At 41.7% G+C, this 15,458-nt stretch overlaps 1 protein-coding gene across 5 annotated transcripts in view; it reads left to right on the forward strand.

Moving 5' to 3' along the window:
- Positions 1 to 15,458, forward strand: part of TNK2 (tyrosine kinase non receptor 2) — a 325,816-nt gene that overhangs the window by 153,860 nt on the left and 156,498 nt on the right. For 2 of the 5 annotated variants that reach the window (XM_073626449.1, XM_073626445.1), the window contains exon 1: positions 1,675 to 2,598. The exons of the other annotated variants lie outside the window; for them this stretch is intronic. Coding sequence is in view for 1 of the 2 variants with exons in the window: in XM_073626445.1 (XP_073482546.1) it covers positions 2,539 to 2,598 (60 nt within the window). In the remaining variant the exon portion in view is untranslated. Of the gene's footprint in view, positions 1 to 1,674; positions 2,599 to 15,458 lie in introns of those variants that run through there. 5 annotated transcript variants of the gene reach the window in all.

A 15,458-nucleotide genomic window follows, 5' to 3' on the forward strand; every position in this document is an offset into this window, starting at 1 on the left:
ATCTGTTCATAGAGAGTATGAACAGCAATCTGTCATCTCCCCTACACAGTCCCCTCCCCCCTCCAGTTAGAACACACACTAGGGAACACAATTAACCCCTTGATCGCCCCCTAGTGTTAACCCCTTCCCTGCCAGTGACATTTTTACAGTAATCAATGCATTTTTATAGCACTGATCGCTGTATAAATGCCAATGGTCCCAAAAATGTGTCATAATTGTCTGATGTGTCCGCCATGTCACAGTCCCGATAAAAATTGCAGATCGCCGCCATTACTAGTAAAAAAATAAATAATAAAAATGCCATAAAACTATCCCCTATATTGTAAACGCTATAACTTTTGCGCAAACCAAACAATATACGCTTATTGCAAATTTTTTTACCAAAAATATGTAGAAGAATACATATCGGCCTAAACTGAGGAAAAAAATTTGTTTTTTATATATTTTTGGGGGATATTTATTATAGCAAAAAGTAAAAAATATTGCTTTTTTTTTTTTTTAAATTGTCGCTCTTTTTTTGTATATAGTGCAAAAAATTAAAACCGCAGAGGTGATCAAATACCACCAAAAGAAATCTAATCTAAAATCTAATTGTGGGAAAAAAAACGACGTCAATTTTGTTTGGGTGCAACGTCGCACAACCGCGCAATTGTCAGTTAAAGTGACGTAGTGCCGAATCGCAAAAAGTGCTCTGGTCTGGAAGAGGGTAAAATCTTCCGGGTCTGAAGCGGTTAAAGAGGCCCTTTTCTGCTTATTTCTATAACAAGGGGTGTTTATAATAGGAATAAAAGTGATCAAAAAATGTTTCCGGTTTCAGTTGTTTGTTTACTGGCAGATACTGGCCAGACAGGCAGCCAAGTAAACTGATCATGGTTTAAACTGCTGCCTTGGGGGGCAGAGGAGAGATCAGGGGTCTTTTACTAAAGAGTACTTGTCACTGCCCATGCTATCACAAAGGATGTTGTTCATCCCTTATGATAGCAATAAAACTAAATAAAAAAAAAATTAAAACCCATGGGAAGAAAAACTGAATATATATATATATTTGGAGGTTCTTAGTAATTTTCACGCAATAAAAAATCTGACTTAAACTTGTATATGAAAAATGGCAAGATTGGCCTGGAATGGAGGTGGTTAAAGTAGTGTGAAATAAATATGGTTATAAAGGCATGTTCATGATTGTTGGAAAATTTGTTGATTGTAACAAAACACATAAATGTTTGACACTTCTCATTTTTATATAACTGTGATACATCATTGATGTGATTTATAGTGCGGTTTGTGTGTAGAATGGTTGCAGCCCACCTTGCATCATCATCCATTGATAGTTACCTTCTCACACGTCATATTGCTTGCAATGACACTTTGTTGTTACATTTTGTTATTTTGCATCATCATAATGATGTAATATCCTGTACTGTAAGCTCTGTGATTTGTCTCCCTGCCAGTGTACAGCAGTTGTTATAGCGTTCTTTCCATGGTAGAGTGGCCGGAGATGAATAAAGATGTAGAGCTGCCAGCAGGAGACAGTGTGAAGCTGAGCATCCTTGCTTTCCCCTCCTTCCTTTCTGTTACATAGAGATGCATGGCTGTGGGGGTGGTGCTGCCCAGCAGATGTGCTGTGGGTGATCGCCTCTGGGTTGGGAGTCTCTTCTCAACCTTCACTAATCTGCAGTGAGAGGTGGAGACAGAAAGGAGCTGCTGGAACTGACACAGAGAGGGAGGGTGTACATTGTACCCAGCAGTGGGGGGCGTGAAGCTGCAGTGCAGAACTGCGACAGCCTTTTGCATGGTCAGTTGTGTCTCCTATACAGATGCAGATTGACCTTCTGGAATTGCTTTGTGGCTTGCATCCTGAGTCACATGTGCACCTTGCAGCCACTCTTGTGATGGCAACTGCATTGGAGGAAACACAGCAAACTGTTCATGCATCTGCTGCTATGAGGACACTTTGTGTTGCTGCTGTCTGAATCTTTCAGGGTCACATAGGCAGTGTGTCAGATAATGAGGATGCTGCCTTCACCTACTCTGGGTCATCTTCCTTCCCATCTTATTCTGCACCTACTCTGAGTCTAGTGAGGACAGAGGAAGCCCATTTCCGTATTCCACAATGGAGATGTAGATTCTGCTTGATGCAGCCTTTCATAAATATGTAGACTTTGCATGTGGATGCCTGAAGAAGGGTGCATTTGTATTTACTGCCTCTATGTGGCATTGGAAACACTCCAACTAACGGTAGCTGCACTCTCTGTTGTCACCCTGGCAGCATTTAAATCTTCTGAGAACAATGAGAGAGAAATGATTTCTGCTAGAAGGAAAATACATGAAGCCAGAGTATGTCGTCCTTCAGGATGTCTCCCTAGCAATTGTTTGCAGTGGAAGTTATTCTGAAGTATTTCACTCCATGTGCTCAGTAGTGAGTTCTTAATCTTGCTGCTTGATCTCTTGCCTGTAAATGTGCATCACACCTGCTAAGTGGATGTTGGCTCGGTGATCTCTTCATGTTGGACTGCTGTCATCTTGGTATTCTGGGCCAATATGGGGGAGAAGGCTGACTATCAGAAGCTACCTAGCAGCGAGTGCAAGGAGGAGAATGAGGTAAAGCTGCACTCACTACATCACTGTTTAATGATAAATACAATGCATTGCTGGACATGTTAAGGAAGAACCAGGGACCCAGTCTTTCCAGTCTGGGATTTAGTAGATTGGGTTATAGAGCCATGGTGGTGTTGATGATGATAGAATAGACTTGGAAAAGCTTTGATTAGTTGTCCGCTTTTATTTATCGGTGTATAGATTACCTGGTTCCTAGTAAAGTGCATGTACATTTTACAGATCATTTATTCAGATAACACAAACATTTTAGTTAAAACTGAAAAATAAAAAAATAAAAAATACAAAAAGTGTGTGTGTAAATATATATATATATATATATATATATATATATATATATATATATATATATATTTACAGAACATATGCTTTGAGTCCTAGTATATGTGGACTGTAATAAAACTGATCCAGGGATGGATGGTGAGAGCCGCTGACATAAAAAGATCTCTAACTATTTGCAGCTTCTTTTCATTTTTCAATCTCAAGTCACACTTATATGCTGTAAGATATTTATCTTTTTTTAATTTTTTTTTATTCATTTTACTTTTTTATATTTATTTAGTAATTTGAAATAAAAGTACTAGTGCCTTCTGTATGGTTTCAGAGCACACAAAGTAACAATTTTACCAGCATTACATGTTATATAATTCTTGAAGATGAAAATGCTAGTACATAGCATAGTACAGACAGATCCAATGTGTGTTGTTTGTATTTTGTTTACATGATCTTATGTCATATTGTTAAACACCTCTGCTCGTTATGTGTTTACTAGCGTGCTGGGGAAGCTGGGGCTTTGAATTCTTACCTCGTTTCCCTGGGGTTACTATAGCAACTCTTCAACTGCCATTTATTGGTTGGTTGTTGCTTTTTGCTGTGACAGCCAATTGGAATACATTTTAAATTGGGGTCACACGATGGTGATGAATGTTGCTTAGTATTAACCCTTTGTTGTAGGAAGCGTACACTTATCTTTGTTAATCATTTTTTTGCAAGTGAGAAAGTTCTTCCCCATATATCATAGATTAAGATGCTATATCATGTCTTTTCTGTTTCCTATTCTATGGGAGATGTTCTGTTATATTTTTCCTTTCACACACTGCCAAGTGTTACCCCTGTGTATAAGGCTCCATGCACACTGGAGCTCATAAACGGACGTTTTTTGGAGTTTTGGTGTTTTTTTTAACAGCCCATAAACTGCACTCTATGTTATCCTGTGTCCATGCACACATGGACGTTTTTGGCCAACATGACAAATGCAGTCCAGGGGTTCTATTCACAAAGCTAACACCCCCAGGTAAGAGGCATTTTTCAGACGCTTTTGGTCTAAAAATGGCGCCTGCAAAAGCCTGAAAAACGTCTTCCCTGCATTCCGAATGTGAAAGCCCGAGTGCTTTCACACTGGGGCGATGCACTGGCAGGATGTTAAAAAAAGTCCTGCAAGCAGCATCTTTGGGGCAGTGTTTGCCCCGCCCCTGCCCATTGAAATGAGTGGGCACCACTGCAGAAGAGCCTGCAAATCGCTTCAGCAGCGGCGCTACACTGGCACATTTAACTCTTTATTCGGCTGCTAGCGGGGGTTAAAAGGGCCCTGCTAGCACCCGAGTAGTGCCGCTAAAACTACAGTAAAGCGCTGCTAAAACTTGTGGTGTTTTACCGTCAATGCCCGCCTGCCCTAGTGTGAAAGTAGCCTTAGAGATACATATTTTCAAAAAACTGACTTCTTTTCAGTTAGGTCCAGTGAGATTTAAAATTTACAGTCACATGTCTAAAATAAAGATACCTATTCATGTGTTAAAGTGGACCTTCTGTCCTTTTAAAGTCTAGTACACACTCCTCCTAAACTGACAGCTTAGGGGGAGCCGCTGTACTAACTATGTGATGTTAGTACATTGATTTCCCCTTCTGAGCTATTGTGTTCTGAAAGGGTGATGGCCCCCCACCACAACACTCCGGTCAGCGCGCTCAGCCATTGGCTAAGAGCACTGATCAGGAGTCGATCAGCAGACTTTTTTCGGTCAGGCCCCTTGTAAGAAGCCGGCCCAACTGCTGTGCACACAGTGCAGAATGTCGTCCAGTTTCTATTGAAAAGGCTTATGCTGCCCGACATTCAGCCCGTGTGTACTAGGCTTTGCTTCTGTATGATCTGCAACTGCCATGGTGCTGCACATGTGATCAGTTAATAATACCAGCCATTTGATGGTTTGACAGTTTGGTTGAGAGCACAAGCAACAGCAACAGTGAACATTACCAGCTTGCCTGAAATGTAACAGTTTTTTGAAACCATGGATAAATGGGTTTAGTTCTGCTTTAAAGTGGTTGTAAACCCACATGAAAAAAAAAAAAAAAGACCTGTTCAAGACAAAGGCATAATGAGCTAATATGCATAGCATACTAGCTCATTATATAATACTCACCTGAGATCGAAGACCCCGCTGCGGTGCCCGTACACAGCACCGGCCGGTGACAACAGTCCCTGGAGTTACTTCTGGGTATCGCGGCTCCGGCGCAGTGATTGGCCGGAGCCGTGATGACGTCACTCCCGCGCATGTGTGCGGCAGCTGCCGGTAACGGCACACTCACTGAAGCAAACGGCATGTACATGCCATTGCTTCAGTGCGCATATGCCGATGATGTCAGCACATGCAGATACAGGGGTTATCTCCTAAACCGTACAGGTTTAGGAGATATCCGAGGTAGCTACAGGTAAGCCTTATTATAGGCTTACCTGTAGGAAAAAGTGGATTGTAAGGGTTTACAACCACTTTAAAGCTTTGTGAATCAAGCCCTAGGTGTACAAAGTTTAGTACCCCATAAAAGCAAGTTATTCTTTGCTTTTCATTACTTTATTTTTTATTTGTTTCTTTTGCTGTTTAGACCTTGCCTTTTGCTTTACATTTAGATTCATTCCAATGGAACAGCAGATTTTACTTTTGTAATTTTTAACCCTTTCTGCATTTTATTAGATATTATGACTACCCTCTTAATCACTGAGGAGATTCACATATTTATGTATATGATAATAGAGCAGTGCACTGATGCCCTCTTATGCCACGTGCACACGATCTGATTTTCCGACAACAAATGTTCGATGGCAGCTTGTTGTCGGAAATTCCGACCGTGTGTAGGCTCTATTGAACATTTTTCGCGGGAATTTCCGCAGAACAAAATTTGAGATCTGGATCTCAAATTTTCCAACAACAAAATCCGTTCTCGTAAATTCTGATCGTGTGTACACAATTCCGACACACAAAGTTCCACGCATGCTCTGAATCAATAAGGAAATGGAAACGCTCGGTCTGGTAAAACTAGCGTTCGTAATGGAGATAGCACATTCGTGACGCTGCAAATTTTTAAACCTTTTAATGCAGCGCATTCTCTTCTTCCTTATAATGCTAGAATAATGAAGTTGTTTTGCTGCTGATATTCACACAGAGTTCTGAAAAAATGATTTCTCTATTATTTCTCGTGATCTCCTGAATATTTTTTTTTTTTCGTCAGATCTCCATCATAATGTTTTTAATTTCTGTTTATAGTGTTTTTTTTTTATCAAGATCTCCTGATTTTTTTTTTCTAGTGCTCTCTATAATATTGTTTTTCGTTTTGTGTGTCAAGTTACCACAACACCATTATTATCTTGTATTTTTTTAACCTCAAGGAGGTTGGTTGGTGTTGGTGTCCCTTGTTAATTTGACATTGTATTCAGGAAATGTACCTGCCTACTCCCAAACAAACTGTCCTTTTTTAAGTAAAACACATAGGCAAGTATTTGTGATTTCAAAATAGCCATTTATTATGGGTCATAATAAAATAAAGAGGAAGGCAACGCTGGAGAAACTTGTGAAATTGGTGAAGCCTTTGTACCCCAGGGCACACATCAACTATTTTACAGCCAAAATTGGTAGCATGAGGAGTCCATATAATAGTGAGCACAATTCGGTCCCGGACTAAAGAGATCAGAAACAGCAGCAGATGATATATACAGTATGTCCCCAGACTGTGGTCATACAACTGCCTGCATCTTTTGTCAGACCAGACTGAACCCAGGCCATCACACTCTTGTCTTCCTTCCACTCGTCCTTCCAGGCTTGTTTCCAGGCTGTGGTTTTGGAGTTGTGGCTGGAGGTGGAGGAGGAGGAGGATGGTCGAACTCACACAGGTGTGTTTTGTTTGGCCCCTCAACCCCTTATTTAGGGACAGATACATCATTTCCTCACAGATGAGGCGTTGGCCCTCCTCCAATTCCTGCATTTTGCATGCAGCCACGGAGGCAAAGGCCTCTTGAAGAGTGGGGGTGGTTCTGAGAGCAACATTAGCCTCCCGAATCAGCCCAAGCGCTGCCTCCTCCACGTTACTCCCCTTCCTGAGCATTTTGCTTGGGAGGCGGAGGGGAGGGACCTGGGATTCGGTCAGGCTACAGGGCTGGGCCACCTCCTGGCTGTCACTTACCCCCGCCACCTCCTAGCTGCCACATTCCACAGCCTCCTCCTGGCTGCCACATTCCACGCCCTCCTCCTGGCTGAGGCTTTCCTGTGTATGAAAAAGGGACATAGTTTTATTTTATTATTCATCAATCACACACAATTTTCAGCTCATGACTGTTGCAAATTGAATGTTAACAAATAGAAAAGATTATCATTCTGACCCCAGCATTTTTTATTCTTGTCCCAAACATTTTTGGCCACTACTGTCTATTGATATGTAAAACACTTTATTAAATCAGCAATTAATGATCAATAATAACATCTAGTTAACATCATTAATTTTACGACAAGAAATATGTAGAACAATGCTATACCTGGCTCAAGCTGGGCTCCACTTCTTCCTGGTTGGAAGGCCTAGGTTTGACGTCGGAAGCCTCAGCTGGGGTGGAACGAAGCGTGGAAGGAAGGGTTGAGAGTGATTGCTTGACTTCAGTCTGGTCTGATGGAAAATGCAGTCTGTCATAGTACCACAGCCTTGGGACATAAATGGCATCTGCTGCTGCTCCTGATCTCATGGAATCCTGAACCTTATTGCGCTTCCTATTATAAGTGCTCCTCAGCCCACCAATTTTTGCCTTCAGATAGGGGATGGTTGCCGTGGGGATCTGTGGCTTCACCAACTCCAGCAGTTTCTCTAGTGCTGCCTGCCTCTTTTGTTTATGATTATAATGCGGATGTTTCACCTGCCACAGACAGGACAGCTCCCTGTACTTGTCTATGAATAGGGGGAGGAAGTTGTGATCATTGAAGCCATCCATTTTCTCTGCAAGACACAATACAAGACAAACCCTAATGTCAGGCTAAACTCCCCTAATCTTGTCCCAATATAGGCCTCAATCTATAAGCAGTATAGGCCACTGATGCACCAAGTTAAACTTGTACCTTCGTTAGAACGATCGGCGCTTCCGCTACTCCTTCCTCTGCTCACAGATCATACGCACGGCACACGCGTGTTACGCTTTATATATGCTGCGCATGCGTGAAACTCCACCCGCCCCTGACGTTCTTTCTAGTCTATTCTCCGCCGCTTGTCTTTCGGCGCAGTGGGAGACCACATGGCAGAGAGACAACAAGTGCATGCAGACAGCAGCAGCAATGAAGAAAGGACGGAGCCACAAACGTCCCGATCCCAGAGGAGATTTAAGGCCTCAAATATGTCCTTTATAGAGATGGTGGAGATGGTGGACATCTTGAAGAGGACTTACTATGACGGGAAGCATGGACCTTACCCAAACCCAAATGTCAGAAAGGTCATGGCTAAAGTTGTAAGAAGTCTGCACAGGAATTTTGGGGTACGACGATCCAAGGATCAATTGAGGAAACGCTGGTCAGACCTGAAATTGAGGGAGCAGGATCAGTACAGAAAGATCAAGAAAGTTCTTAAAAAAAGTAAGTAGTTGTGTGTTCCTATCATTATTATTACTTGCATGCTGCTCCATGTGCTTTTCTTTACTGTTGTACAATTTAAAATGGCAAGTTTCAGGTTCGGTTCGTGGGCACAGTAATCGTTCGCAGTAAACATCGTTTGTTCGCCCACTAATACACTGTTTTTGGCAGATCCAGGTTAACTACATTTGTTCAGGCCTATTTGTATTAAAAGAAGTTTATGACATTGTTGTCTAGATGGGTTTGTACTAGAATAAAATGCAAACTTGATTCAGTGTAAGGAGAGGACACTCTGCAGCTATTTACACATGTGGACGCAGGAGCACTAGTGTGGGACACAAGAACAAACTTTTTAGAGTGTCCCACACAGGTGCTCCAGTGGATACTAGGGGTGTCTCCATGTGTGAAAAAGTGTACAAAAAAGGTAAGTATTCCAGCTTTATAAAGGGAAAAAAATAATGTCTTCTGCTTGGAACTCTGCCAAAAAAGACAATTATATGACACTTCCAAGCAATGTTTCATATTACTATTTCTGGCCTCAAATATCTGTGTGCTAAGTATACCTTTTTTTTATTCCCATAGGGGAGAAAAGACTCAGGACATCTGAGGACACCAGGGACCCCCCACCTCCTAAAGAAAAGCAAATCCCCACACCACAACCAGAAGATGTGGAGGAAGGAGATGTTTATGAAGTGCGAAATAGTGACCACAACAGGTGAGTGTCTGAGACCACAGCTTCAGGTAATAGATGGATGCCTGCATATTTATAATACATGGTGTGTTTTTTTATTTTAGGTGATGTGGATGTTGTGGAAGAAGAATTTAATTTCACAAGTGCAAGTGCACACGTTCTCATCGGGAGATCATGGTGTGCAATCGTGATTTACAGAAGATCAAGGAAGACATCAATGATGTGGAAAAAAGACTCAAAAACATCATTGATGTTTTAGGCAGAATCTAAAACCCCCAAAATTCTTCTAATTTGTTTGTATTTTTATTGTTTTCACACATTTTAAATATTTTTTAGAAAGCCAAATTTTGAAGATTCACACAGTCTGTCAACGTGTGCTATCTGTCATCAAGGGATATCAAGGTACGTGTTTTGGGGGTGCAACTCCTTCTTCGCAACTAAAGTAGATGAGAGGAAGGGGTTGCACCCCCGAAACACGTTCATTGACCCCCCCATGATGGGAGCTAGCACATGTTGACGTTAGGCATGGGATCAGGAGGGAAATCCCCATTTTGACTCTCAATTTGTGTGCATCTTCAAATTTTGGCTTTCACAAGGGTGACATCACCCCATCTGATGAAGGCAAGATCAACACAGTTTGGACATACTAATGCCTGATATTGCCTTCACTTTGTCAAAGTTGAACTTTGTAAGTTCCTGAGTTGTGTATTGTTTTATGATTTTAAACGTGCCTGTTTTAACACAAAAATAAGCTATATGTACTGTCAAAAACAAAAATATTATTACTAAAATATGTTGGTTTGTTCAAAAAACATTTTCTAACGCACATGTGAAAGTTTTCTACTAAACAATGTGTGGCTTCTTCTTTCAATGCTCAATATAATTTTTTGGACTAAGTTGATGTTTACACCAAAATGGGGGTTATTTAATAAAGGCAAATCCACTTTGCACTTTCAGTGCAGTTTCAAGTGCACTTTTGCAGTGCACTTGGACTGCAAAGTGGATTTTCCTTTAGTGAATAACTCCCACAGTGCTTTATAATTTGCCACATGCCATTTTCGTGACTCACCAAAATTCATTCATGGTGCTTTTAACAGTAATGCATTACATACATTAACAACAAAAACAGGGTGTGTGTGTGTAGCAGACCCACAACATGATAATAGTTTGGTGAAGAAGAGATTGTCACCTCATGTATCAAATAAATTACGTTTACACTATTGAAGAAAATGGCCAAAAAAAGCACATTGGAGAACCTATGAGACAGCTAAAAGAAACACAAGCAGTAAATCAAAGGACATATTATTTCAGTGTAACTAAAAAAAAAAATTTTTTAAATGTTTATTAAACATTTTCTGGCATATCAATGGCCCCCCTACCCGCAAAGTACTCCATATATTTTATCCGGTCCTCGCGTGCGCTTTAGGGGGGCAAGCACTGAAAACCAGATACGAACCCACAAGCACAAACTGAAGAGCAGTAACGATCGGAAAAGCATGAGGCTGAAAATCGCGAATCGTCTCTCACCAAACTTCTACTAACACGAGATAAACACGAGATTAGCAGAAGGAGCCCAAAGGGTGGCAAATTGGCTATTGAACTTCCCTTTTTTAGTGCCATCATACGTGTTGTACATCACCGCGTTCTTGACTTTTGGAAGTTCCGACAAGATTTGTGTGACCGTGTGTATGCAAGACAAGTTTGAGCCAACATCCGTCGGAAAAAAAAACATGGATTTTGTTGTCGGAATGTGCGATCGTGTGTATGCGGCATTAGTGTTTCAAAGCTTCTAATTTTCCTGGATCTGTTGGGAGAATCCCATTTTTTATTCAGCTGTCCTGCAGCGACTTTGTCCCAACCTACATCCTGAGCTGTGGGGACAGGTGCAGTAGTAACTCTGGTGCCTAACATGCAGAGTGGCAGTGGGGTTCTCTCTATTCTCCAGGACCTGTCACTAAAAGGAACACTGTACTGTGAGTGGAGTTATCTCCCCCTAGGGACAAGCACAGTCCTGGCCTGAAGAGAGCAGCACAGGAGCCTGTGATCAGGTAAATGATCACCAATGTGGTAGGGGAGGGGGCTGAGATTGAGGAAGGGTTTAAAGTCTTTAAGTCAATATTTTTCCTTCTATAGTTCCCTCTGTTATATAACAGTAAGCTCCGCAATAGATGTCATTTATAAAAATATGCTGTATAAATACCTTATTTCCGAGCGACATTCGGTGCTCAGGTGACTGCCCGCTGGTCTTCTCTCCTGATGCGATAGCTGCAGGGGAAGGTGCTGGAAAACCCCCGCTGACGTCAGCCAAGAAGAGGAGAGGAGGAGACGAGGGGCAGTCACGTGAGTGCCGACCAGCGCTCTGAAATAAGCTATTATACAGCACATTTTTTCAAATTACATCCACTGCAAAGCTTTCTGTTATATAACAGATGGAACTAGAATAGGAAAAAAAATTTCTTTTTAGAGCAGGAGGGAAGGATCAGGTAGCTGACAGGCAGGGAGGACAGAGGAGGACACAGACACAGGAGAGCAGGCTGCGGATGACAGAGGCACGTAAACTGACCACGGTGTCAGGGCTCAGCACCCATAATACACCGTGGTGAGTTTGCATAGGTGAGGGCAGACACTGGCAGGATAAACCAGGTATTTCAGGTGATACAGGGGGCCAAATTACCCAGCACAAGCACTGTGCTGTATAAAATGCTTTAAAGGAACAGGATCCATTTTTAAATTTTTTTTTAGGTTAACAAACGCTTTAACTTTCATTGCCATGACCACCAATGCAGAAGTAGGGGATGGGGGTAACTTTCACTGCCACTGAAGTCCCCTGCATTAGTGGTCAGTGGCCATGAAAGTTAAACTCCCACCCCCCACTTTGCATTGGTGGTCATGGCAATGAAATTTTAACCCACCAGCCCCCCTTCTGCATTTGTGGTCATGGCAGTGAAAGTTAACCCACCTCCTGCATTGAAGGGGGTGGGGGGGTGTTAATAGTATTGTCATGAGTGCTGGGAGTTATTATTGCATGCATTGTCACCAGTGCTGGCGGTTATTATTGCGACCACTTACACTAATGCTGGGGATTATTATTGCGTCCACTGACACCAATGCTGGGGATTATTATTGTGTCCACTGACTCTAGTGCTAGGGACTGGCCGAATTTCGATGTGTGGTCATTTCCACTAAACAGAAGTCGACCTAATAATTGACTTCTGTTGAACAAGAATGTTGAAACATTTTTCTCAATCAGCAGGTGCGGCCTCTGATCTGTATATTCTGACAGTGGAGAGTCCCCACTGTCAGAATACAATGTCACAGTGGAGAGGATTCCGCTATCCACCTTGTCTGCTGACTGACCAAAAATTAAACAAGTAATCTGTGGTCCACTTTAGGGCTCGTTTACACCTGGGTCACTCTTTAAAGAGAAGTCCGCTTTGGATTGCTTTTTATTGAGCACTGCAGGTGCAGCTGACTATTCAAGAGGCGATACTGCCTCTTCCTGAATGCCTATTTGTTTTATTTAATGGAAATACTGCACCACAACTGCGAGCCTAGAGTATGGCTCATGATTGCAGTGTGGTCCCTTTCACTTGAATCAGTCACTTTCAGCAGTGGTACTACCCACCAAACACAATGGGAGGATCATTTTTGCTGCTTAAGGGGGGAGCAGTAAAAACATTTATTGTTTAATTAAAGTATGGCATCAGGTTAACAACATACCTCTTTAAAACCCAACTCATTTTAAATTAATGCCCCACCCCTAATTAAAGTACATTCTCCCCTATAATGGTTTACTGGAAACACAGCAAAAAAAGGTGCCCCTGGAATTTTTTTTTTTAAATGTTGGCCGCTATGGTGTTTGGTTTATTAAAAAATCACTCACAGAAAACATCTCATGCAATGTTGCATAATAATTACAAACAGTAGTAACAATGAAAGAAGTTGAACGAAGGAATGCAAAGAGTGGGACTTTGAGTGAGGATGGGGGGGCCGACTACATCCCATCCTCCATCCCGTTTGATATTATAAAAGGGTTTTTGGAGGGGCGGGACTTTGAGTGAAGCACACGGATGCAGTAAAGAAATTAATTAGAAAGTTGTTTATTGATGCAATTGAGTCAATTTTTTTAGAACATAGATTGAAAGTACATTGCGTATAATATGTCATTGTTTCAAGATAAATCATCACATATAGATACATTATCATATTATAAAACAGTATTTTACAGATACACAGGTCACGTAATAACATGATTAATTGTATTGTAGGAATACTCATAAAAGTAGCTAGCGCATTAAAGCGTCATTAGAAATGATAGTGGAGATAAGATAAGTAGGAAAATATTATTAAAAACTTGCATTTAGACCCTAGTAGAAAATGTAAGGCAGTATTTTACAGTTGCATGGGTCACATAAGGGCGTGATTAATTGCAGTGTAGGTAATACTGAAATCAGTAAAAGGATACATTAAAGCATCACATTAGGAAAAAAGGAGAACTAGTACTTGGTAGTGAAGAACGGCCGTGGTGAATTCATGAATGGATGGTTGTAACGGTAGTTGTTAGCTCTACGCGTTTCAGGACCTTTAAGTCACCCGTGATGATTTATCTTGAAACAATGACATATTATACGCAATGTACTTTCAATCTATGTTCTAAAAAAATTGACTCAATCAATAAACCACTTTCTAATTCATTTCTTTACTGCATCCGTGTGCTTCACTCAAAGTCCCGCCCCTCCAAAAACCCTTTTATAATGAAAGAAGTTCTATGTATAAAGACAAATTTGGCTTAAAAGAGAAGTTCAGGATACACTTAGGTAGGCGCAGTGATACTGCTGTCATCCATAGGAGATGTACAGCTGATAAAGGTTTGTCTACACCGGCCTTTTTCAACCAGGGTGCTTTTAGGTTTCTTCAGGGGTGCCTTGGCAAAATGTATAAATATTGCTGAGAAATTGTATACAAGCCGGCAGGTTGATCAAGCCTGCCTTTTACTTACAGAAAGCCACAGGTTTTCATTGTGCACCATGAGAGCCTTCTAGCCGCCGGCATCATAACAAAAAATGACATCATTGGTTGACAAGGAGGACGTCGGGTCCCTGCACAGCATGCTTGTTTGCCCTTCTCTGTCTGGGCTCACATTAGCTGAGTGAGGGAGAGAAATTGAGAGAGAAGGGAAACATTGGAATACTAGTCAGTACCAGTGTGCTTTGGAAGAATAAATCACCTCCAATGTTGCGTATTCTACGTGTGTGGATGTTGCTGCATCATGTAAAACTATTTGTTTTGTTTTTTTACATTTTAGAATGGGGTGCCTTCAGATTGTGCAGAATTTTAAGGGGTGCTTTGACTGTAAAAAGTTTGAGAAACACTGGTCTATACTACTCATTTAAATACAAAGTTGAAATATGTAAATAAAAACCTATTTAACCACTTCAATACCGGGCACTTTCGCACATTCCTGCCCAGGCTAATTTCCAGCTTTCAGCGCTGTCACTTTTTAAATGACAATTGCGCGGTCATGCTACACTGTACCCAAACTAAAATTTTATCATTTTGTTCCCACAAATGGAGCTTTCTTTTGGTGGTATCTGATCACCTCTGCGTTTTTATTTTTTGCTAAACAAATGAAAAAAGACTGAAAATTTTGAAAAAAAAAAAGTTTTTCTTTGTTTTTGTTATAAAATTTTGTAAATAAGTAAGTTTTCTCCTTCACTGATGGGCACTGATAAGCTGCACTGATGGGCACCGATGAGGTGGCACCAATGAGATGATACTAATGAGGTGGCACTGATGGGCACTGATAGGTAACACTGATATGCGGCACTGATGGGCATTGATAGGCGGCACTGATGGGCACTCATAGGTGGCACTGGTGGGCACTGATAGGCAACACTGATAGGCACCGAAAGGCTACACTGATGGGTACTTATGGGTAGCACTGATAAACGGCACTGATGTGCACTGAAAGGTGGCATTGATGGGCACTGATGCCTGGCACTGATAGATTTCACTGATAGGCATCACTGGTGGCACTGGCAGGCATTTTTCATTGGTACTGATTTGCAGCTGCCTGGGCACTGATTGGCATTTCCCTGGTGGTCTAGGGTGGCATACCTGGTGGTCCAGTGTGGTGACCATCCCTGGGGGTCCTGGTGGCATCCTGGTAGTCCTGGGTGGGCATCCGAGGGGGGCTTCGCTGATAAACAATCAGCACATACCCGCCCTGTCAGGAGAGCAGCCAATCAGCTCTCCTGTACTCGCGTCTATCAGACGCGAGTAAGAAA

The sequence above is a fragment of the Aquarana catesbeiana genome, linkage group LG04, assembly GCF_042186555.1.
Source record: "Aquarana catesbeiana isolate 2022-GZ linkage group LG04, ASM4218655v1, whole genome shotgun sequence".
Lineage (NCBI taxonomy): Eukaryota > Metazoa > Chordata > Amphibia > Anura > Ranidae > Aquarana > Aquarana catesbeiana.